At 36.8% G+C, this 25,135-nt stretch overlaps 1 protein-coding gene and 1 long non-coding RNA gene across 3 annotated transcripts in view; one reads left to right on the plus strand and one right to left on the minus strand.

The window, feature by feature from the left end:
• On the plus strand, positions 1-24,141 carry LOC119702955 (cytochrome b reductase 1). Its single transcript, XM_038141768.1, has 4 exons — positions 1-7,691; positions 13,007-13,215; positions 15,795-15,949; positions 16,154-24,141. Exons 1-4 carry the CDS (start codon positions 7,304-7,306, stop codon positions 16,452-16,454), a joined length of 1,053 nt encoding a protein of 350 aa, XP_037997696.1. The 5' UTR covers positions 1-7,303; the 3' UTR covers positions 16,455-24,141.
• LOC119702956 overlaps positions 8,465-25,135 on the minus strand; it is a 24,791-nt gene continuing 8,120 nt past the window's right edge. For both annotated transcript variants that reach the window (XR_005257509.1, XR_005257508.1), the window contains one exon: positions 8,465-9,776. This is a non-coding gene — a long non-coding RNA (uncharacterized LOC119702956). The remainder of the gene's footprint in view (positions 9,777-25,135) is intronic.

A 25,135-nucleotide genomic window follows, 5' to 3' on the forward strand; every position in this document is an offset into this window, starting at 1 on the left:
AGCCTATTGCTACATTGGAGTTCTATGTGGTATATTCAGAATCTGCAGAATGAAAGCTTTCATTTTAAATTAAAAAACACCCACAAGAACAAAACCCAGGCTGTAGACTTCATGGTGATAAAGATGGGCTCAGGAGCATAGCTCATCAAAGCAGAACTCACTACCCTCACCGTCATCATAAGCATGGTAACTCTAAATGTAAATATTTATTTTTTCTCTGGGTTTTACTAATTAAGTTGGATCATTCTAGATGATGCGATAGAGAAGAGCTCTAGAAAAATGATAAAAATTTTCTATTGTGAGTTTTTAAGGAAAATGTAATGCAAAAGAAAAAGTGAATTATAATTGTGGAAAGAAAAAACAACACAAAAAGGACATTTAAAAAGATCATGAAAACATTTAAAAAGACATTTAAAAAGATCATGAAACAACAGTGGAAATAAAGGGCAGCAGCAACACCCAGCTTCCCCCCTATCTTCCATAAATTTTCACTTTGAGTCGAGGAAAAAACATCTGTCCATTACCTGCTATTTTGTAAGTAACTATATATATTTATATATATATATATATGTGAAGGTAAATACTTAAATTTTATGCTTATTGCTGTTTGGCTTTTTGAAGCAGTTCTTCCCAGAGAAAGACATTGAAACTTCCATCCTATATTAAATAGTGCAGGTGCTGTTCATATGAACAGCCACGAAGACAAACCGTAGCTTCCAGGAGTTCGCTATGCGTCCTAGTGGCTAATTTTTAAGCTTTGGCAGACTTATAAAATAAGAGTTGGCTACAACTATAAATGTACATCAGGGTTTTTTGGTTTTGTTTTTGTAGTTTGGGGTTGGTTTTTTTAATGCAGCAATTTGTAATGGCCAAAAGCAGCCCAGACTTTGAAGACTGGGTCTTGTGTAAGAAATTCTATCACTCTAAATGCACACTGTGTTGCTGTGCTACAGCTAATGGCAGATTTCCATCCTGGCAGGTCCCACATAGACATTTTCATTCATAACACCTTGAAAGCTATTTAAAAACAGAGAATCCCAAACAACTAGCCCTGAACACTTCTGAGTGTCTTGGCACCCTACTTACAGTCTGGAACACACTAAAGACACAGAATCATTAAATGCTTATGGTTTGTGCTTTTCAAGCTGTGAGTTGCCTTCTGTACTAATGCAGGGACCCAGAAAATTCTGAAAATAAACTTGTGTTTAAATGGGAGGAAAATGCTGACCACAAACCAGTAGTTTTTAAACTGTTTAAAATAACTGTATCTAAACCAAATACAAATACCCGCTTCCTTGGTGGTAGCCTCCCTGAATTTACTGCTTTTACTTAGTTATTTTCTAAACAAAACTTAGCCACCAGAAAAAAAAGTTAGTACTTCATACTTTGCCAGGAGATTTTATATGGAAACATTTTTTAGTCACTGTTGCTGGCAGGGGTGTACTGTTCTGTAGTGTCAAATTGATATTAAATGTGAATTAATGCATTAGATTAATTAAGAGTAAGAGAAGACAAAAATTTTCTTTACTTCTCATAGGCAGTACCTAACTCCTTTATGATCAGGAAAGCCACTTACTGATAGACTTTTATTATACAAAAATCAGACTAAGGAACTGTTAGTGTGAAATTGTGAGTAGTCTTGTTTCCTGTGATTTTCAGGGGGTGCTTAGCACTCATGCCATGGTTTCCAGAGTTCGCAGATAAAACCTCAATTAATTACATCAAATGCAGTTTCAAGTGCATCCTTTAACAGGTCAAACCTGAAAGGATTATGGCCTATGTTTCCATTATTTTCACTAGCACTAGATGCCCAAGGGAAAAAGATTATATATACATATGTAGAAGGATGTAAATATACAAGTGAACTCTTAATGTGAGGAAAGACTCTCAAATGTGTATTTCACACATAGAAATAAAGGGGTCTTAACAACTTTTGCCAACATTCACAATTAAGTAACTTCACCCAAACTTTCTGCATTTTCAATGTGGAAAAATGTTTCTTATGTCCAATTACTTTAACAGCACAGTTTCTTGCTCATTTTATTCTCATTATGTCTTTTTTTCCCCCTCTTGTTATTGAGAAAAAGACTTTTCATATTACTTAACAGTAACTGAAGATTGCCAAAAACTCAACAGCAAGAATTTTTTTCCTTATGGAACTGTAACAGCTATCCCACAAGATGGAACAGCTAATTAATCAATTTGGTTCCCAGTTATAATAAAGATTGTTTAAAGGGATACCTGCTAGAAAGGACACCTGTGTAGGGTGGCACATAAGCTGAGTGCTTTCTGAAAGAACAGTGAGGAACTGCTGTTTGCTGCTTAAAGCAGGGGCTCTGAGTACTCTGCCTACAAAAAGCAAAGTGTTGGTCTAGTAATTAAACAGGTCATGGAGTAGTGAATTCATGTTGGATTTCACCAAAGGTTGCTTGAAACAAACTTTCTGCTGTTGCCAGAATGAACAAATCCTAAATGGTAAGTGCAAAAAAGGGTAAGTAATAAAACTGATTTTCTAAGACTGAACCACAAAAGAATATATAGAACAGCAACTGAGTTCTTTTCTAACTGACAAGTATTACTACACTGCAAAACCTATAAAGAGCTTATTTTTTCTGGACTTGATCTGGTATGTCTGTAGCAGTGCCTCACCAATAATAACTGAATTGTATCAACAATTTGGAGAGGATCACTTGAAGCTCTCTGGTTTCTAGACTTGGCATTTCTACAACCATGTATTTATTTCTGCTTTACTGAAATTACAAAACAATGACCAAAATCTTCAGGTTATTATATTCTTATAGAATATAGAAAGAATTAGAAATAATATAGAAAATAATTTTATGTCAGTGCATTCAAATATTTATAGATTTAATAAAGTAGTCAAAGTGCTTGATTTGGCTAATAAAAGATTAACATCTGCAAAAATAGATTGCTTTTTTTTGGGGGATTGATTTTTTAAATAAAATGAACTAGGTATCCTAGCAGAATGAAGAGTTACAATGATGTGATTGCTAAGAACCACTTGGTATAGCTTAGTAACTCATTTAGTAAACTGGGAGTACAAATGCCTTATTCCTGCCTGAGTGGAGAAGGAATAGTGTTGTTGAGAACATTATATTTTTAGGGAAGAGTAAGGGCACATTCTCAGGAAGAAAAAAGGAAACATGGGAGGGAAAGCTAAAATTCCACAAAGTGACTCAAGAACTCTGGCTTACTTGAGATGCTGCAGGAGAAGCAATGCATTCCACATGATAGGCTTGCAGGCTCTCCAGACAGTCCCCAGCAACAGCTGCTTGCCAGAAGACAGGCAGGAAAATGATTCTGTTAACATGTTTACTTGAATGTTCCAGATTCAGACTCATATGTTGGCAATTTTCCCTATTATCTTCTGTATCTGCAGTTAGTCTCAGCTTTGGATGTTGCCCGCCTCTAACATGCAATTTGCAGCATGGTTGCACTTATTTCCATGCTCTGGGGCAATGGAAGTCTAGGAAACTCCTGAATGTTGACACCATGCTCTTCCCATTTTAGCCCTTTGTAATGTCACTGCCTATTCTTGTACTGCCTGAAAGCTGGCTTGATTTTATGGCTGTCTTAGGAACATTTTGTTTTGTGGACCAAAGCAGCATACTTCCAGCATTTCTACTTCAACAGAATCACTTTTGATTTTCTACTTCACCATGACATCTCAATAACTGGAGAGAGTACAGAGAAGCAGAAATGGGATCCCAAAAATGCTAGCCCTTTATTTGTATTTGATAAATATAGCTGTTTAGAGACCCAGGTGGAATTTCCCCACCTAGAAATTTGAAAGATATGAAGGAGTGACTTCTCTTGATAAGATTTGCTTTTAAGGTAAAGAGTGCACATCCTGCCTTTCTCTTCATTGGAGCACATACTCGCTGGCAAGGCTGGTGAGTGGTAGGGAAGAAAATAGGAAAGCACAAGCCAAATGAAAACTGAAAGCAGTAAAACCTTATAATCTTGCTTTGACAATTCTACACAGTTCCACAACTTCAGAAAGCTTCTAAAAAATAATTATTAGAAAAATATCCTACAACTCAAAGAAGCAAAATGTTTATAGATTGAAGATCAAAAAAAGAGTTTCATTGCACAGGTAACAATGACCGGCCTATGACCAGTACAACATTCTGGACAAAAGGTGCACTATGTGTCTTATTTTATCTCAGCAAAAGCTCCTTCTAGGATGGAGAATAAGTAAAAATAATTTATTGGAAGAGTCTTGCTCCATAGTCACAATTTGCAATTTGCAAAGACAAAATTAATTTGACCTTTGCTATTGATGTTCTCAGGTCAAACGGATCTGTTGCTTAGGCATGGAACTCAGTACCAAAAAGAGTAAAAGGATCATCCCGGTTTGTTTGTGCCATTCAAACACTAATTACTTGAACTCCTTTGTCTGTATTACTCCTGGTAAGATAACTTCTACAGAGGTATTTCTAAAGTGTCCACAACAGCCAGTTAAATTAGCTGCCAGAACAAAACTGACTGGACAATCTCAGCACTTTTGTTTGTTTATAAAATGAACAGCCACCAAGTTTCTGAAAAAATCATTCAAATGCTTTAAGGGATACTGTAACTTATCTGAAATATCCAGGTCTAAGGCTTAGCTCTTAGATGACTTGTCCAGCATGGAAAAATAGATAATATTGTAGCTGGTAAAAGAGACTCTAATCTTATTCTAAGTAGAGCTCTGACAAGTCAGTTATTGGTCACTGGAAATTAGAAACATTTCCTGTCTTAAAAAAGTTACATCAGAAGCACAAAATAATGGCCTATGGTGATATGGTGTGTTGCTTAGACAAGCATTTATGTACACTTACGTTTAGGCTGCTGCTCTCAAAATGTATTAATGGTATAGCAATGGTGACAGCAGTTGCCAAGTACCTTACATGTAATACTGGCAGGAATCCATTGCTACCTCTTCAAAATAATCTCTGAATCTTTGTCAGTTTCCTAGGTCTTATTTTATCTGTCTGCTTTGAAGTTCTTCCAGGTCTGAAGTCATAATTATCCTACATCTGACAATGCAGCAACCCAAAGAAAGAAGTGCATGTTAGATCATGTCCCAACAGAACTGCTAAGAGGAAATACACACTGACAAAGTTGGTAATGTACTGAAAAAAAAACATTGTCTCTAGGAAGCTCTGAAAAAGAGTAGAGATTATGAACTGCTGTAGAACCTATGCACAGTAATACCACAAAACCAGGTATTTATTGCATCCTTGCAAGGAGACTTGAAAGCCCCATACAGGGTAGTGTCATTTTTATGTGGGGGGTTATTTTCCAAACAGATTATCAAGTGCGTCATTCAGCCCTCAGCAGTCAACTGTATCATGTCGAGTTCCCACCCCAAGTAAACATGAAATCCACTCAGACATGGTAGCTGTGCTGAGGATTGCTTCTGATTCTGCGCCAATCTGATATTTGCACCAGGTGGGCAAGAAGAGGTGGAAGAAGAGGAAATGCAGAGGAGTACAGGCCGGAGTTACTAATGGTGCTGCCTGAAATCTCTTCTGCATTACAGATGTTCCATAAAGAACATTTAACTTTGTCTAACAAATTATTTTGTACTTTGTTCTGTTTTGGTTTATTTAACAACCTCCAAGCTTTAGAATTTCTTCAGTTATAATTGCTTTAAAAATTGTTCATCATTACTTGGTAAAACTAGGCTTCATATTCAGTTCAATGGAATTTTGTGTCTGATCTTGTTATTTGCTGCTTTAACAGGGTAAACCAGTTTGAGCTATAGGAATTCACAAAAGTCTTCTGAGAAATATAGTTTTAGCTTAAGTAAAATCCAGTTGAGTAGAAGATTCCTAAATGGGACTGTTGGGATACTGGATGTAATCAAAGCTTGTTGAAATCAGTGGGAACTGGAAGCATTTTGCAATTGAGAGATTTTGTTCATAGGAGACAAGTTAAAATAAACATTTCTGTCAGTTTTTATGCTTTACAGAGACAAAAGTTAAATTTTTCTGACCATAATATTAAGATGACCTGTGTGCCTCATAAGCTAATGACAATCTGGCACCCTGGCAAGATTATGCATGAGTGCATTCATCATTAGGACTTGGATTGTCTCTTCAATGCTGTGAAATTTAACAAGTGTTCTACTTGCCATTGTGAGTAGAATGAGCAACCAGTTAAATCCTGAGGGCAGGTCACACCAAATCCATGCAAACTAAAGCTAAATATCTTTATACAAGTGCTGCTCAAGTCAAGCTTTTCTTTAAAACGTCAGTGTGTATTTTTAGGAGATTAAAGAAAATAATGAAGAAATATATTTGCATCCCACTCCAACCTGGCTTGGTCTTCATGTCTCTATGTAGATATTTCCAACACTTTAGTAAGTATGGTGTTTGAATTGGCAGTATTCTACCAAAACTATTTTAAGTTTCATAAAACCGTTTCATTTTCTAGGCCTCAGTTTAAGTGTGAGATACCAGAGAGATCAAATGCTAGCCAGAGTACATAGTATTTTTTTTCTTTCAATCAATTAATGAACTGTACTTCGACACTACATGTATTTTAAAAGTAAGCTAATCAAATACCAGAAAATTAGTGCTGAATATATGTTTGGGCATATCCTCCTACCACATTGACAGGCTTCAGAGCAGCTGAATGTTCTACACCAAAACAAAAAGCAACTGCTGACTATGTGATTTGACCCAACTGGTCTAATCTATCATGTTACATTTTTGGCAGGTCTGTTGTCTCTTTTGTAATTCTTTTTTTTTTTTGTCCCCTTCTGTTTTCGTCTCTAACTTCCTACAATGGGCCTTTCCATACCTATTGGAATTGTCTAAGTTTTAGCATTCCCTTTCTTTGCTAGTGGACATTTGATATATTTATGCTGTCCAATAGAACAATGTCCACGTCCTCCTGCATACTTAGGCCAGACTCCACGTATGAAACTGGTTAGTATCTGTACTATATTTGGAGCACTCAATTAATCCAGTGAGAAGGGGGCGATCATGATGGCAAGACTGTGCTCCAGGTAGGTACATCAGTGTCTTTAAGTGCGCTTCTCCTCTGCAGTTTCTGTGTGCGCTGTCTCTTCTTCATCACAGCACTCCTACTTTATCTGTAAGTGCTTATGACTGCGGCGGCTTATCTTTCTGGCGGGTCTGTGAACTCCCCAACCTCCACAACAGCCGCTCGGCACAAAACCCGTGACCACCCGCTCCCCTCCTTGGCTGCCGGCGGGAGCGCAGTCGGGCTGCCATCATGGCAGGGGACAGGCTCACACAGAAAATTATTTTCTAAGGCGGAGTTGTGAATGCGACGGGACGCTCGGAGAGGGCAGGGTGGAGGGGCGCGGAGGATCGCGGAGTGCCGCCCTGCTCCTGCTCCCGCCCCCGCTGCGTCCGTCCCGTCCCGTCCCGTCCCGTCCCGTGCCCCCGGGCCCGAGCCCGACCCCGCCCGGCCGCCGGCTCGCCCCTCATTCGCGGCGCTCGCTGCCGCGCACGGGGCTCGAAAGATGGAGGACTACGGGCGATTCCTGGCGCTCCTGGCCTCTTCGCTGCTGGTCGGCTTCGTGTCGGTCATCCTCTCCCTCGTCTGGGTCTTCCACTACCGCGAGGGGCTGAGCTGGGACGGCAGCCCGGGGGAATTCAACTGGCACCCCGTCCTTATAATCACGGGCTTCGTCTTCATCCAGGGCATCGGTGCGTCGGGGGCCCGGGTCGGCGCGGAGCGGGGGGGGAGCCGGGCCTGCCTGGGGCCGGGGTGGCGCGGCCGGGGCTGCGCGGCGCGGGAGGCAGCGGGCGGAGCCGCCGGGACGGCCCGCGGCCGGGAGCGGGTCACAGCGGCAGCGCGGCGGTCGGTCCGCAGCTCAGGGAAGCCGGCACTCGCGGCAAGGGACAACGAGTGCCTTGTAATAAACCAAAATTGCTACATATGGGGTCTCGGTTGTTTTGGGGTTTTCTTTCTGCAAGCACTTGTTTATCCTGGCCCGGGGATTGCCGTGCACTTGGAGTAGTGCCTGCGAGGTGTGTTTTTCCTAAGCAGCTGGAATTTATGCAAGTTGAACATCGAAATGCCAGAAATGTTGCCCTAGGAAAGTTTCTCTTTTGGCTCTTTTCCAGTCCCAAGAAGAGAAAGGAAAGTTCAGTACCACAGAAGCTTGATCCAGGAACAGGGTTTTTGCCAGAGAAAGTGTAGCACCACAAGCATTACTAAAATGCAGCTCTTCAGGCTAAACTTAGGATGAATTGTTTTGTAAAGCATATCTCTTAAATGAATAATTTATTCTGTTGCTTAACTAACATATAATCATTAAGATACAGGGTTGCTTCTTTTTTTTCTCTCTCTTTTTTTCCTTTTTTTTTTTTTTTTTTGGTTTTTTTGGGGGGTTTTTTTTTTTTTTTTTTTTTTTTTTTTTTTTTTTTTTTCTTTTTTTTTTTTTTTTTTTTTTTTTTTCTTTAAGAGTGTATGAACTTTGGATTTCATAAAGTTCAGTTGTGGACTAACATTTTCCCATTACACTTCCAGCCAGTCAAAAGGCTGGAAGATGCTGAAGGCTGTCTTGTTCTGCCTATGAAGAGAATGTTGTGATTTGAACACACACTGTAAATTTTTGTTTTTCAGTGGGAGTGGGACTGTTCTCAGCCTTCTTGTGGCTTCAAGCTGCAAACCAGTATTGAGCAATAAACCATATTTTGAAGTCGTTTTACATAATACTGCTCAACAGGAAGTGTAATTTCAGGCTATAAATAAGCAATGAAAACCACCTGTTGACTTCACTACTAAGATCTACTTCATGTGCTCAACCTCTTTTTTTATATATAAGCATAGAACTTTTGAAGAAAATAGGGAGAGGCTTTCTGCATCTTTTTCCTATGTATTTTCTATTTTTTTTCTCTGAAACTCAGTTTTTTCCCTGTGTCAGAGAGAAAGGGGGTTCCCCCAAGCCCTGTATAGGTAAGGATATATGTAAAGTAAATGGAAGTTTACCATAGCTAAGAAACCACACGCATACAAGGAATTCGCTAATAATACGGCATAATTTAGGAAGTCCTATTACATAATAGGAAAAGCAAAGTTGGAGACTGAAGGGGTATTGTAGTAAATCAGATGAAATATCAACAGATAAGATACCACTGTGAATCTGACTCAAATTTGGCTGATGGAAGTCTGCCATTGAATTCAAAGCAATTTGGATGAGAGCGAGAAATCAGATACCTCTTTGGACACATACAAGAAAGATAAGTCTTTAAGGAGTTGAAAGTTGGAAGGTGTAGCTAAAAAAAACTTGGTTAAATTTGAGTAGAGGATTTTAAATAATAACTAAACCAATTGTTTCTTGAGTTTAATGGTCTATACAAACACTGGAAATGTCATGTTGGTCAATAACTCTAGAATTTTGCCCTGTACATTTGTAAAAGGACAGATATCCCATGTCATATAAAAATACTGCAAGACAACTCTGCCCTATGTGATGTGTTTTAAAATCATAGATCAAAAGAGGAGTACGGTCTGAGTCAAAAACCTCAGTCCAGGGTGCCTAGGCTGTCAAATTTCTTAATAGCATGTTCTTAATAGAGATGTTCTGCCTTGAGAAAGCTCTTCATGAGGCTGCTTTACCATGTCACCACCAAACATTCTAATTGCGTATATGCTTTTAACCTAGGCTATTTTAATTTTGACATGAAATTACACATCACATCTGAGTAAGTTTTTAAGAGCTTGTACTCACTGAAAGGTGAATCTTCCTTCTCTTCCCTTTGTTCCCCAGACTGTCTTCTTTCCTCCTGCAGATTAGAAAAGCACCAGTTACGAGAAAGGCAGGGAGAAGCACACAGAAATGGTGATGGGGAAATAAAACTCTATCTTTTCACAGTGATTAACCAAATCTGCTGAAATTGCAATGTGTAAGTTCACACAAAGCCCTCACAGAAAGATTATTAAACCAAACTGTAATATCATGCAAATGGCCTGGGCTGTGGCATGCAACATGGTAATGAAGGTTAACAACTGGCCAAAGAATTAGTCGGTTATTCCTTGGTTTTCTATTGTAATGTTTATGGGAAACAACTTAGAGAATTCAAGGCCCAAACAGAGATCTGAGACTATGTGGACAAGTGACTAGGGAGTTTAATAGTGCTTTTGGAAGTTAAATCAGCTAGATGACAACAAAAAAATATTATATAAAAATTTTAGCCCAGACTTGACCCTCTGAGATCAAAGACTAAAAACTGAGATGAGGAGGACCTATGCTCATTAAGTTTTCTTCATACAGAGTCTAGTACTCTGCTGCACCATGAATAAATTATTGACAATTCTGTGGGACATATGGCAAGAAGGATTTATTGGGAATATCCTCATGAGATGTGGAAACTTGTTTTGGGGCCTTTTGACACATCTGCTTTACAAAATTAGGAGTCATTATCATTAGTACTAAGTTGGTTCATAATAGTCTAATGCAGGATATTATTGCCAGCTGGCTGAACATGAGCCAGTGTGTGCCTGGGTGGCCAAGAAGGCCAACAGAATCCTGGCCTGTATCAGCAATAGTGTGGCCAGCAGGACCAGGGCAGTGATTGTTCCTCCTTGTATCCACTACTGGTGAGGCCATGCCTCAAATCTTGTGTCAAGTTTTTCCCCCCTTAGTACAAGACAGACATTGAGGTGCTGGAACAGGTCCAGAGAAGGGCAATGAAGCTGGTGAAGCGTCTGGAGCACAAGTCTGAAGAGAAGCAGCTGAGGGAGCTGGGGGTGTTTAGCCTGGAGAAAAGGAGGCTTGGGGGGACCATATCGTTCTCTACAGCTGTCTGAAAGGAGGCTACAGCAGATGAGGATCGATCTCATCTCCCAAGGAGGAAAGAGGAAATGGCCTCTAGTTGCACCAGAGTAGGTTAAGATTGGATACTTGCAAAAATTTCTTCACTGAAATGGTGGTCAGGTATTGAAACAGATGCCCAGAAAAGTGATGGAATCACAAAAAACATAAATGTGGTGCTCAGGACATGGTTTATTGTAGATGTAGCAGTGATAGGTTAATGGTCAAACTCAATTATGTGAGAGGTATTTTCTAACCTTAGCAATTCTAGGATTCTATGAGTCTAACATTATCATGTAACATCACTTTGGGGAACTGTTGGAGGTGGTAAGCTTGGTACGCAGAATCACATTTCTGTAATAGATTGATTTAAGACAGATAAATAATCTTATAAACAAGGTTTCTATCTTCCAGACTTTGTAGGATTTACTACTGTTGCTTTTTAGAGTAGAAAGCCAAAACCAACCTAAGTGCTGTATATATTTAAATATTCTAAGGAACACTTCATTCCAGCATTATATTTTCACACAGTATGTAAAAGCATACATAGATTTAAAATCTCATCATAGTATGGGAATGTGACTTGTAAACTGTTTGTGAATTATTTAGTGTAGTACTGTACTTACTGAAATTCATCCAAGTTAAAAAAAAGTGTGAACAGAACTTTAAAAAAATTTGTCATTTATTACTACTATTCATCAGAACATGCAGAGATAATATTCTATTTATTTTCCATAATCTATGCTTTTTGCTTAAAATGCAAGGGTTATGGAGAAGTAATGAATGAGTAGGGCACATGAGAATCACTTAGATAAAACTTTTCTATTTCTTAATGTTTGGAACAGGATTGTTAAAAAAAACCTATATAAATTATTATTCCTTTGTTTTATTATAGCTAATTATATATAAATTTTTCACCATAATTCCATAGGCAGAAGCCTTAAATAAAATTTTCACTATAATTTCATAGGCAGAAGCCTTAAATTAGGGTGTGATGAATCACTGAGTGGAGCTCAGACTTTGTTCAGGCAAGACATTATAGATAGGGGCATTAGTCTTTATTGGTCAAATTATCAGTTGTCCTCATAAATATTTGTCCCCTGTTAGGTGAATATACTTATGAGCTGTCACACATCCAGAATTACTATCTAGTGTGTAATCAGATGTACCTGGAGCTCAATGATGTAATCTGGCCCACTTGTGTCCCCTGTGGAAAGCATTTGGGTCATATGACAGGGGACAGTTGTGGCAGATAGGGGCAGCGGGGATCTTGGAGAAAACTCGGCAAGAAGCAGCTGTAGGTTAAGTTATTTTTATGGATCATCTGGAGTTAAAACAGTGGAAATTACTGTTTTGTTCAGATTGGAAAAAACATTGTCTGCTAGAGTTATTAATTCATCCGTAGGCAAAACTTCCCTACATTCATCTAACAGTGGTGGAAGACTTGCATTTGTTAAATGCTCTTGTCTCTAAAGTCAGATTATGATTCCCTTATGCTGAAGAACATTTTCCCATTCAAAGTAGTCTTATTGATATCTATGTCATATAGCATGTCATACAGTCATATAAGTATCTATGCAATTAGAGAATAGCATTATCCAAAGTTGCAAAGAGAACAAATATTATAAAATAATCCTATTTTATATTTATATAAAATATAAATATAAATCCTTATATTTATATAAATATAAATAGAAAATATAAATATATAAATATATTTTATATATTTATAATTATATATAATATAAATATAAATTAATATAAATACATAAATCCTATTTATATATTTAAGATCAACAAGTGATCTTCTCAATATAAGAATCAGGCTATATTGCTCCAATCTGACTAGTAGCAGAAAATCAAAATCCTATACCAAATCCCTGTTAAATCAACTTAATGACTGAGGAAAATATGACACCAAGTTATTTACTGTTTGTTTTGGGTTTTTTTTAACACACTTAAGTTTGTGGGATTTTTATAATTGAGAAGAAATCCCTAAAAAGCTATATTTAAGCCTCAGTTGTATTTTGAGAGTATGCTATGCTAAGTGCATGAGAAAAAAACCTTTTAAGAGACTTTTTAGAAGACTTAAGGTTGGATTTTGCTGTAATTTACAATGCACCTATGTGAATTGTGTAATTATTAACATCTGAAAGAAATTATTCTGTAAGGCCTAAAATCTTGTTTCTCTTCTTTCTTCAGCTATTATTGTGTACAGATTGCCCTGGATCTGGAAGTGCAGCAAACTCCTAATGAAGTTCATACATGCTGGATTAAATACTATCGCTATGATTCTTGCAATTGTTTCTATGGTAGCCGTGTTTGACTTCCACAATGCCAAGAACATTCCTAACATGTACAGTCTGCACAGCTGGATTGGGCTGACTGCTGTTATATTTTATTCTCTCCAGGTCAGAATCTAACTGTATTTATAAACAGGTTGTAAATTTGAAGAATGTTTTTAGTAATTCAAGCACAATAGCACTAGCTCTTGCTAGTACATTGTAACTACTGGGATAGCCATTTTACACTCTGATTTGGCAAATTATTATGTAAATGTACAAATACTGGATCATTGACTTTGAAGAAAAATGCATTTTTAAGGCTATTTTGTTTATTTGCTGGCATAATGGCCATTAACCTACAACACAGTTACACAGTAGTGTGTATCCAAGCCCTATTAACTCCTGAACTTACAGCAAGTTACTTGGTTTGTTGGCATCATATTTAAATACAGTTAGAGCAGTTATTAGTGAAATCTCAAATGAAGTAACAGCTTTTTTTTGTTTGTTTTTCAGCTGTCATAAATTTAAGTAGTCACTTCTTGGCCTCAAGACTTTTCTAATCAGCAAAACGAGTGCATCAGGGAGCAGTAGAGATGGAAAGGATCTGCCACCTCAATGAGCTACCACTGGCTAACCAGTTTTCCTGAATCAGCAGAACTTTGATAGATGTTTGTGGGCATGCTTTTAACTGCTCCTCTTGGCAGAGAATTAGCGTTATTGTAGTGTAAAATGAGCTAACTTAATGTGCTTTGCATTTGGTAAAGAAGAGCAACCATGCCCTGAAATTTACAGAACACATACAGATGCTTCTGCATATATATTCTGAACTCCCTATACTGTGTTATTACACTAATGAAATTTATTTTGTTCCTTCAAATATTTTTTTCCCAAAACACTAAAAAGACGAAAAGACTTAATTATCTATGATCAAGCACAGAAAAGCCTCAGCTAAGGGATTTGGGATCTGGACTTTATTCTTCACTGCTCAGGCCAAGAGGGACAGGAAACAGTGTTGAAATAGCGTTTTTAACATTTATAAACAAAAAAGCACATTGCAGCATTGTTGAGTATATTCTCTACAGCTGAACAAATAAATAAGAATGAATATGAATGAACAAGAAAAAACAATGTCAAAATTAAGTTTGTCCTAATAATGCAGCTATTTCAAGGAAGTCTCTGCTGCCACTACACTGAGTAACAGTATTTTTTCTAATGGTTAAATGAAGAATTATGACTAAAATCTTAGTTCTACTTTTCATTTTGCTACTGTAAACATGATCAATGGCACTTAATGCCTTGCCTGTCACATCAAAAGATCCTTGGTGTTCTTTCCTCCAATCTGGGATGTGTCCAGTCAGAGACTGATGTTTGTTAAGCAACTGAGCACTATAAAGAATAGTCATAAAGTAGTATCTTTGTTAACAGAGAAGACACTTGGCACTTACCAGAAGGGGCATGTCAGTCTATGCTCACATAATACTCTGCCTGCAGTATTGTAACTATATTGTAATTAAGTCAAAGGTAGGTTAATACAGTATAGCACACTGACATAAATTTAAGAATAGGGCAAAAAATGTAAAATGAGACTGTCTCTTGGAAAATGATGTCTCTGGAAAGAAGAACTCAAAAATGACATGAAGCTCTAAATGAGTTCTCACAGTGCTGTGACAACAGGAGAAAAGATGGCATTAGTGAAACTAGTATGAAATATTATGGATTTTTTTAATATAAAAGAATAATCAGAAAAATAAAAAGCAACAAACCCAAAGAAATTCTGGAAAAGTAATCTGAGGGCTGGAAAAGCTTTTTTCCATTGCAAGACTTTAAAAACTCCAGCTGTTTAGCAGATCTAAGATTAAGAGATTATTTGATTATGGTGTACTAAAAAGCTTCCCAGGGAGAAAATACCAGGCTCTCTAATCCATTATGGAAAGATAAAGCAATGACTGAGTTAAAGCAGGATGAAATACAAGTTCATGCACTGTGTCTAATTTAGCAGCAGGGGTGAGTAACAGTAAAAGAAACAAAAGAAGGGCTGCAACCTCAGCATGACTGGGCAAGCCTGTGGATGCCACCATGGGACATGATGGGTTATTTTCCATCACAGAATTAGTGCTAATAGGAGGACTAATGTCCCCTGAACAACTTGATGCCACCCATACATGTCTTCACTCTGTAAATGCCATGTGATCAATATATTAAGAGACCATTCCCCTTCTAAAGATAGGCACTTCAATTTAACTGAAATTCTAACAAGAGAAAATTATTTAAGCTGCTCAAGTCAGAAGGTTAGACTGTCTTCTGATGTTTCTTTATGTGCAAATCTGCAACTGGAGCAGAGAACAGGACTTGACGAGACTGTAAAAGTGTGGCTCCTCACACCTTTACTATATTTGTGCATGAGTGACACTGAAAACTTGTGTTTCCAGTACTTAGTTTGGTTGGAGTTTTAGCACTATCAATAAGTTTGGACACTGATATTACATAGGATAATTTATAAATATTTAATGTCTGCTTCCCAAGTGCTAATTCAGAATTTTGCTTTGGTTTTGACAGGAAACACATGCAAAAATAGAAATGCCAATTATTTTCAAATTTTTACCTGAAGACATCTCAGAAAGGAATTTTGTGATTATTTTTGTTCTGCTTGAGAAGTGCAGCTTGTTTTCCATGTAGCCCTAACTATGAATCTGTTTTGGTTGTAGCTGTTCTTGGGTTTCGCTGTCTTTCTGCTCCCGTTTGCTCCAGTTCATCTCCGCGTAGCTCTCATGCCAATACATGTTTATTCGGGTCTTACCATCTTTGCAACGGTGATTGCAACAGCTCTCATGGGAATCACAGAAAAGCTTATATTTGCATTGTAAGTATTTGTTTCCACTTGTTTATTAAGGTTATTCATTGCAAATATACTTCCATTTGCCCAGAATAATAAGCATGCAGTACTGGGATACTGTTTTGTTTTGTTTGTGTTAAAAAGACCTACCTAGCAGGAGACTGCTGTTTTTAGACCAGGATTGTCTTTAAAATAATCTTTTCTGACCTCTTTCTTTTTCCCCTTTCAAAGGAAAAATCCTGCATACAGTGCATCCCCACCAGAAGCAACTTTGGTCAACTGTCTTGGTATTTTGCTTGTCATATTTGGCTCACTTATTTTGTGGATGGCAAGCAGGCCCCACTGGAAGCGGCCCCCAGCAGAGAATGCTAAAATTCTGAGGCCCACTGGAGCAACTCCTGAAGGCACAGAAGTAGAATCCACAATGACAAACAGTAGTAACGCAGATAAATCTGATCTGAGGAGCAATACTGAAGCAGCCAGAAAACAAAACATCAAATTTGATGAAGCAGGGCAAAGATCAACTATGTAAAGAAAATACACAGTATAAAAGTACTATTATACCTCCAAATTCCCCCTGGTGAGGGTCCTTCTAATGTAGTTATATTGATATGTAAGTAGGTTGGGGGTTCATTTTTAGTATGGCTTGCTGAAAGATACTCAAGTTTTCTGCATATGGATTTAAATTCCTGTAAGTCCCTAACATATTTTATTGCTCCATGACTAGTCCATGCCTCGTTTAAAAGAACAAGAGCATGAATGACATCACATAATGGGAAAATCACATGACTGGAAACTGTCTTACATATCACTTCCTAATTTAATGCTTATATCTCTTATAGAAATAAAAAATTTAACAAGATTCAGAATAAATTTAGCTATTGAGTACTTTTGCAGGTTATGAATCAGCCATGAAGTATACCATACAAAATAATTTAGTTTGTCACACATAAACTTCCTGGTAGTTTTCACTTTTTTAAAGCTCTGATTTCTCTAGCTGATTAACCCCCTCACTGGCTGCTATGTTCTATGGGATTTGAGGTCATTCCGCACTTTACAGAGTTGCTTCATAAAAATGTTTATTTTAAAATTTTTAATTAAAAATAAAACATTTGCTATATATCTTCATAAAATGTTATATTTCATTTAGAAACTTCTGGGGGATCTTGATCTTGTTTTTTTTTAAATCAGAATGTATCTGTTGACCTTTCAACAAATTCTACCAAATATACTGCATACAGACAATATTTGGCTTTGAATTATGTGCAATTATTAGTGTAATCTAAGAAATGTTAAAGACATCCAAATGCAGAATTTGTCTTATTTGAGAAGCTATAGAAACACACTTAGAAAAATGTATCATTTAAACTAAGTCTTCCTTTTATCCCAGAAAGCAGCATTTTAGTATCTTTATTTGATTGCAGTTCTGTTGACTTATGGTACTAGACTAGAAATTAGGAGGTTAGAAACCAGAAAAATCTGCTATCAGTCTCACAGATAAAAAATTATCTTCAAGTGAGAAATACTTTCTCCAAGACACAGGTGAGCTTTGCTCTTTTAATAAAATGCTACCTGTTAACTGAAAGCCAGTTTGGGTATCTCCACACTGACATCAAAGGCATTATTACCATAGGCATGAAGACATGTTTTAGTCTGTAAGCAATCTATACAAACTCAATGACTTTTACATTTGAAATTACAGATTTAAATAATGCAATTTGCTCTAAATAATGAAGAGTCCCTACTGGCACTTTACTTTTATAGCTCTTTCTAGTAATTGAAGTATTAATGTATTATGCTCATTCATTAATTTCACAGATATAAACAATATTTACACTTACATTTTACTATTGTGGAAGAATAATTATAGTAGATTATTTGGACTGCACATGTCCAAAATGATGAGCCATTCTATTATCTCCTGTAAAAGCTCCAGAGCCCACTACAAATACAAATTTACCACTGTTCTTGTTGGAATATAGTTGCAGACAGCAAATAATTTCCTATTTTTAAAATACTACACAAATTTTTATCTACTCCAGCTTTTAAAAACATACTAATACATTACCCTTCAACAAATGAGCCATTTTTGTAGTTGACTGTGTGTTAGTACAAACTATTTTGGACATATGAGTTATTTTGGGTCTTCTCTGACAAGAAGTACCTCAGTTCCTGTTCTTTGATTTGTGATAATATTTTATTATTTGGTGAATGCAGTATAGAAAGCTGGCATAATAAAGTATTTTAAAAACTTTTCTGCTGTACCATTTGGTACTCAAGGACTACATCCCAGAGTTCTATGGTTTCAGTTATAGGTTTGTGGGTGACTGGGACCAACCTCACATTGGTATATTTTTCCACTGTAGAAAATACCTGCTTTTAATGTACAGTTCAGGTATGGCAGAAGGAACACTAACCTAAACTGCTAAACTAATGTGTGAGCACTTCTCCAGTCCCACTGTGTGCAATGAATCAAACACTGAAGCATGGCAGAGAAAGTGAATAAACAAGCTCACTTGCAGTAATTTACTATGCAGTTTTCTATACTGCACTTGCACAGGCAACAGCATTTTAAATTGTTATGTATTGGCCCGTTCCTGTGTCTCATCCACCTGTGAAAGTGAGCTCATGCAATCCCTGCGTAGTACTAGGTCACATAATAAAAGCATATGTTTGCATGGAAGGTAGTCAGTTTCCTAGGGATTGTTCTGGAAGAAAGTAACTGTACAGTGTACTGGAAGAAACACAGAATCTATGACTTCTTTTGTTACAGCACTGAGCTGAATGTATTGAAATGAACAGCTTTTAGGTGGTTGGTTCTGTATGCTGTTAAATAACCAGCATGCATGCCTTCTGGTTTCCATTGTGTTCCATTTACTGTTCAAGGGGAATGCTACTTGAAAATAGAATGGTGGCATTTCTTTACTTCTCTATTCTCATGCAGTGCAAGGTATAAGTAATACCAAGGTTGTGGGTTCAAACCCATATTGGGCCATCTGCTTAAGGGCTGGACTCGATGATCCTTCTGGGTCCCTTCCAATTGCAACCATTCTGTGATTCTGTGATATAAAACTAACTGAAAATCTAACTAAGGATTAGCAACCTTTCGAGGGGAGCCTCCCAGAATATAATTTTGGTTTTCAACTTAGAGGTTAAACATGACAGTAGAAACTCAGTGGAAGCTGGAAGATTCCACTTGGGGAATTGGTAATCAGTGATATCTCATGTGCATGAACTGTGGGAGTCTGGTTGCTGGTCTTTGGAAGGTCCCCATGAGATGCAGTACCTGTGATCTCCTAAACCTTGATCAGTCTTGGTATGTGCAATTTAAAACTGTAAACATACTATAGACTTCTGGCTTAATTCTAAATTTATTTAAAAGGCCTTTAAGTATCCTTGCAAAAAAATGAGGTTAATTCAGTGCTAAATAAAAATGCATTGGTGTTTGGAGAGTAATAGTCCTAAATCTGCTCCTCAAAGTGGCCTTCCATTAACTTTCCTTTCATGCAAATTTTCTTTCCTGTATTTATGAGTTAAATAAATACAGTAGCAACATAGGAAATGAAAAAAGTGTATTTTCAGAGATGCAAATGGAAGATAGAACTCTAGCTTTTTCATGGGTATTTTTCCGCATGTTTGGAAATCATCTACCTGGTTGTTTTTACAGGAATGTGATTGTAGAGCTTACATTCCAGGTTAGAATTCCTGTAAAAAACCAGGAAGTTACAAAACCTAACATTGAAAGTGCTATCTTTTTAAGTTGCCTGGGAAAAAAATACTATATTTACATGTTGTCATACAGTACTAAGCACAGAAACAGAAGTGTTTTTTCCAACATTAAGGAACTGAGAAATGATGGTGCAAATTAGATTCTAAAATTGAATGTAATTACATGTATACATCTTACTACATGTAGCCAAGAATATTGCATATGGTAATGTAAATATGGAATACTTGTTTACATGGATATTTTATTGAGTGACTAAGAGATATTGCCAAATATTTTCTATTTCAGAAGTATCTTTCTTTTGCATTTATTTCAGAACATTCCTTCCTCTGTTTTTAACTGTCCACAAGAACCTAAAAATTTATTTTATTACCCAAAGTACTTATTTGTAGATGAGAGCAAATATTTCATTATAATGTCTGTTTTCCTTATTCTTTTTTATATATTAATAAAAGTGATTTTTTGAGCTTGTGATACTACTGAGTACAGATTTTTGTTATGGTACTAAAAAAAAACTTTCTAAATTTGGATAAAGATCAAATTATTCGTAAATGACTTTTTGAAAACAGGAGGACAGTTGTACAAAGTTTCTTAAATATGTCTTAATTTCAACTATTTATGATCTTTATGATGAAATTTATGTACGCTGTAGTCTTAGGAACATAGTATTTAACAGAAAGTGAAAGAATTCACTGTATAAACAATTCATATCTCACCTTCTGATCATAACAGAAGTTCCTCACAGCAGTTGTTAGAGGGAGGTAAAAAAAAAACCAAAACTATCCTGTCATGAGAATGCGATCACAAATATGGGAAGATCAAGCATTCTGATATATAATGACAACATAGTGCACTGTAAGACTGAAATACCCTCAGATAAGTAACAGCCAGACTAAGCACAGACTCCATGGAATCTTACCCAATTCAACATCTGCATATCAAGTTACTCATAAACAGGTTAATCATCACAAAATGCTATAAAAGTAAAATCATCTGTATGAACGTATTGGTAACAACTAAGAACTAAGGTATTCTAGAGTTTAATAAGTTAAATTGGAAATTCTTCTGAAAGCATAGAGCATAAATTATTTGTGAATACCATAAGCTGTTGGCTAAAATTTTCCAACATTTTCATCATCATGGATTAAAAAAACCATACTACTACAAACGTCAACGTAGCAGAAAACCTGTTGTATTCAAACCTGACAATTCCCTGTTGCTGAGAACTTCCCTTAACTGTTGCCTGTAGGCTGGATGTGTTGGGGAAAATTCTGGTGAAATAGTCCATGTTTTTAAAGTATGGTGATTATTAAAAAATTCAATAAAAGCTCAATTGTATTTAAAATTGAATGAGGGGACTCAAATTTTGGCAGGGGGACTACATTTGTGTGGAAAAATGTTTTTTTTTAAGTAGTTGATGGAACACTTGTAACGTTCAATACAGATGTTTGCATTGTGTTATGGTATGAGCAACACTTGTGATCTCTGTACGACTAGTGGGCAGTAATGAGGGGTAGACTATTAGTCAGGTAGACATTCAAGTCCAGGTCAACAAAACGGATGACAACTATTCCAGGCAATTCAGCTAAGAGAAGAGAAGAGGTAATGTTGAGAAAATTCAGTTACTACTATATTCAAACCAGAAATCTAAAAAAATGACAGGGCCCCAGCAAGCTGTTACAGAAGAAGCAGAAACTGGGTATAAATTTCAACAAGCTCAGTTATGTTCACCAAATGTACTCATCATAGAGCCTCAGACAACATATGTTAGCATGGGGCTTGAGTTTACAGCTGAGTCCATGGCCACCTACACTGACTACTCTTTGGCTCTCAAATTCCATTATTTTGCTGGTCACCAAGTCATGTCATAGTTGCAAATACAGCTGTCAGATTTGAAAAAGTTTTGAAAATGTTTGCAATTTGTAGTTCAATTTTCACAAGCTTTTCATTCCAACAAAATTTAAAAATCCCTTGAGTAGTACTCAAATTCTGCAGGATATAATCAAATATTAGTGTGATTAATAGTGTGATGGTCTATTTTAGTGGCAGATGATCCTGCTCATATGTGTATACAAGCAGTAATCCACTAGGTGGCAAGCACTACCAAAACGGCCTTTGGCAGATGCTAGACCAGCCTTACTTATAAGTGATACAGTCGTCTGCCTCAAAACAAAAGCACAAAGTTAGTAGGCAAAAAACACACAGTCATGTCAGAATTTATATATTCACTTCTCTTTTCTTTTAAAGGGCCCACTCAGAATACAGTATTTCTTCATCCCTGGTGTTGGAAATTGTTCTTTATTGTGCTCTACCTCAGAGCTCTTAAACTTCTGTTTGTAACTTTTAAGCATGAAAGTTTAGGAATAAGCTCATATACAAGATATGAAAGTAGCAAGAATTAGGAAAAAGCCAGGAACTTCCAGTACTTTTACCATTTGACCTTGCAGTCTAAAGGAAAAAGAAAAATTGATCCTGAAAAAGTAAACATGAGCGCCAATTTCACATAACAAAAATGTACATTCTGCCATCAGATACATGCCAACAGCTTCTGTTCTTAATTTAATCTCTGTAGATACTGGCTTCCCCATTTATAACTATTTCTTCTCTTCATATTATTTTAATAAATACTTTGCTTTAAAAGCCTTAAAATTATATTTTAGTTATAGCCGATAAATAATGGATGAGGTGCATGGATTGAACAAAGACGTTTGCCAGACAGTTATTCAACAACAATAAAAACACCTTTTTCTTCTGCATTTCCAATTCTACTGAATGATACCAGCCTTTCACAGGTTTCCATTCCAAGAGTAGCAGCACGAAACATCCATTTCCATGTAGAAAAGTATGCTTTTTTAAAAATCTGCAGCAATAAATCTGAAATCAGATAAATCTTGTCCTCACTTTATTGCATACTGTAAGCAGTAGTTACAAGAGCCTATTGAAATACAACTGCAGAAGATCTCAAAATGCTGCAGTAGAAGTTTTCCTAGCTCTTTGATCTGTACTGACAATTATGCAGCTGGGGGAAAAAAAGTTTGCAGCTCTGAAAAAAAGGCACTGTTTGTTATACATGGATTTGGATTAACTCTTCTCTGCTACCAAGCAGCAGAAACCTGATGATGGCACTGCAAAAACCTGGGAAGAATTTGCCTATCCATGAGACTGCAACTGTATAACCACGAGCACTATTTGAGTCAACAAGTCTGCATATGGACCTCAGCTCTCCTCTTCTCAAATAAATGAAAGAAAATTCACAGGCTATACAGGCAGTCAGCAATTCCTACATACAACAGCAGTTCAAAACCCCTCCACAGAGCTGCTTCACTTTGGAAAAAAAGGTATCTTTAAGTAAGAATTTATTCCAGAGTCTTTAGCTTCAGGGACAGGAGAGTTCCCTGTTATTCCAGTCTCTGACTGCACTTGTACTCCATTTGTACCTGCTTTTAGTATGAAGTCAAATATTCTGGCACAGAATCACACGGACTGCTTCTTTTGATTTCTTCCTTTGTAAGCCTATGTCAGTCATCATGCAGTCTTGTGTACTCCGTTTGAACCTCTTTTTATTTTCAATTGTAATTCAGGTACTAACTATAGGAAACTCTATCAAGGCATCTACACATAGTTTGAGCTCGTAACAGCAACGCCTTGGTCTTCCTACGTGGAGGTAACTACAATCCTGTGAGAGTCCAGAAATTTCTGCACGTTTTGCTACAAATTGTATTATTTTGCACTTTCTGACATCATGCTTTCCAAGCCACTGAGGTACATGTGCTCCATTCACTAATTAATATTTCCTTCTTATTCCAAACTCCTTTCTCCAGTTCTTCTGAGGACATTTTACTCCTATCTTTGTATTCCCTGAATCTCTGCTCTAGCAACAAAATCTTTATATTTCTCAGTATATTTTCTCTTGTTTAAAACCTAGTCTCTCATCCTGGGGAGGGTAGCTCACTTTAGTCTGAGTAGGACAATTCCTTCTAATGCCTTAAAGGACTAATTCGCTCTGAAGTAAGCTCTCGTGGAATGTAATAAATGGTTACAAAGACATTTTGTACATCAGCCCAATAAGTACAAATTGAAATTATATTGCAAACCCTACTTTCAGTTGTATTATATCGTCGCCATGTTTATGATAGTTATTTTTATTATACTTAGTGTTCCTTTGCCTATCTCTAAACATTTAAACATCCCTAAGCAAATAATAACAGTAATAAAAAATACCTTGGGGTTTTGACCTAAAATTTTCAATTTTCAATTAAAAATATTTTTGAGGCTTTAGAACCAGTCTGTAGATAAAATACATAAAATTAATTCCACCAGCTACATCCAACAATTTTTGGTTACTTTGTAATTTCAGGTCTGACTCATTTTGAGAGAAGACAGCTTGTGTAGCTTCTATGTAAAACACTAGGAAAAGCAGAAACTTCAATTTGTTCTCTTTATAGATTTGTTTATTCAGAAAGAAGCTTTGAAATAAAAGGCTTTGAAAGGCTGGCTGAATAATGAGTTGTCATTCTTTGAGGGCATATTATCTTTAAAAATACAAGAAAACCTGAGGGTTTCTAATGAGTAGAATCCTTTATTTTTGAAAGAAAATAAATGGAAGAGTTTGAAAAGATTTTTTTTCTTGTATTTTTTTTCCTTCTCCTGGAGTTGCCTGTTGCTCTTATGTGGAAGCTCCCTGCTGATCTGACTTTTTATTCTGCTGTGAGACTGATGCCAAGATTTACGATTGCTGTGGATAGGAACTGGATTTAGCATAAGGAAGATAACTGCTATTCCCCTAGGGAGAGGCAGAAAAAGGGAAAGACAGAGTGGGGCACATAGGAAATAATATCTGAAGCTATATTCTTGGTCAATTATTTTATTCATCCTCTATTTTAGATTATGCTCCAACTATAAAAAGGCAAGAAAGCTACTGGTCTCAAGCTAGGAACACAGATAAGCAAGGAAACTATTTGTGGTTTCATGCACATGTCCAACTATAATGGAAGCAATGTACTGTTTTTATGTAGAAGTGACACGATGCCCCTTGTAACGTAAGTTTAATTAACAAAAACTCTCATCAGAATCTGTCAGGCAGAGATTTGCCTTCTACACAGTGTCCTTCAGCAGAGAGAAAAGGGTGAGTGTAGAACTGTGCATCATTACAGTTATTTTAGCAATTCATTTTCTGTATAGTCTTTTGCACATTCTACAGTTCTTAATTACCTTCTCTAGACATTTAAACAGGTAATGATTTTTGCTTATAAGGCAGACTTGTGCAACTTGAAATTATCTACAGCCAGTTGGCAGACTGTTGTCTTCTGTTAACCCACAGTGCCCACGGAAAATGCAATTTTTTGAGATACTGGAAAAAGTTTGCATCAAAATGCAGGGAATTTCCCAAGCAAGGCAAGACTCCACTCTAAAAGCAGGGGAGCAAAATGTAAAACCCCAACCAAGTCTCAATTTGCCATGATTTGTAAAGAAAATAAATTATTCTC

Source organism: Motacilla alba, chromosome 7 (genome assembly GCF_015832195.1).
Source record: "Motacilla alba alba isolate MOTALB_02 chromosome 7, Motacilla_alba_V1.0_pri, whole genome shotgun sequence".
NCBI classification, from domain to species: domain Eukaryota; kingdom Metazoa; phylum Chordata; class Aves; order Passeriformes; family Motacillidae; genus Motacilla; species Motacilla alba.

Bases quoted from the DNA above. Each gene is read 5' to 3' on its own strand.
- LOC119702955 (XM_038141768.1), top strand. From the start codon at position 7,304: ATGCGACGGGACGCTCGGAGAGGGCAGGGTGGAGGGGCGCGGAGGATC. The intron at 7,692-13,006 runs GTGCGTCGGGGG...TTCTTTCTTCAG, and splicing joins CGTCTTCATCCAGGGCATCG to CTATTATTGTGTACAGATTG. The intron at 13,216-15,794 runs GTCAGAATCTAA...TTTTGGTTGTAG, and splicing joins TTATATTTTATTCTCTCCAG to CTGTTCTTGGGTTTCGCTGT.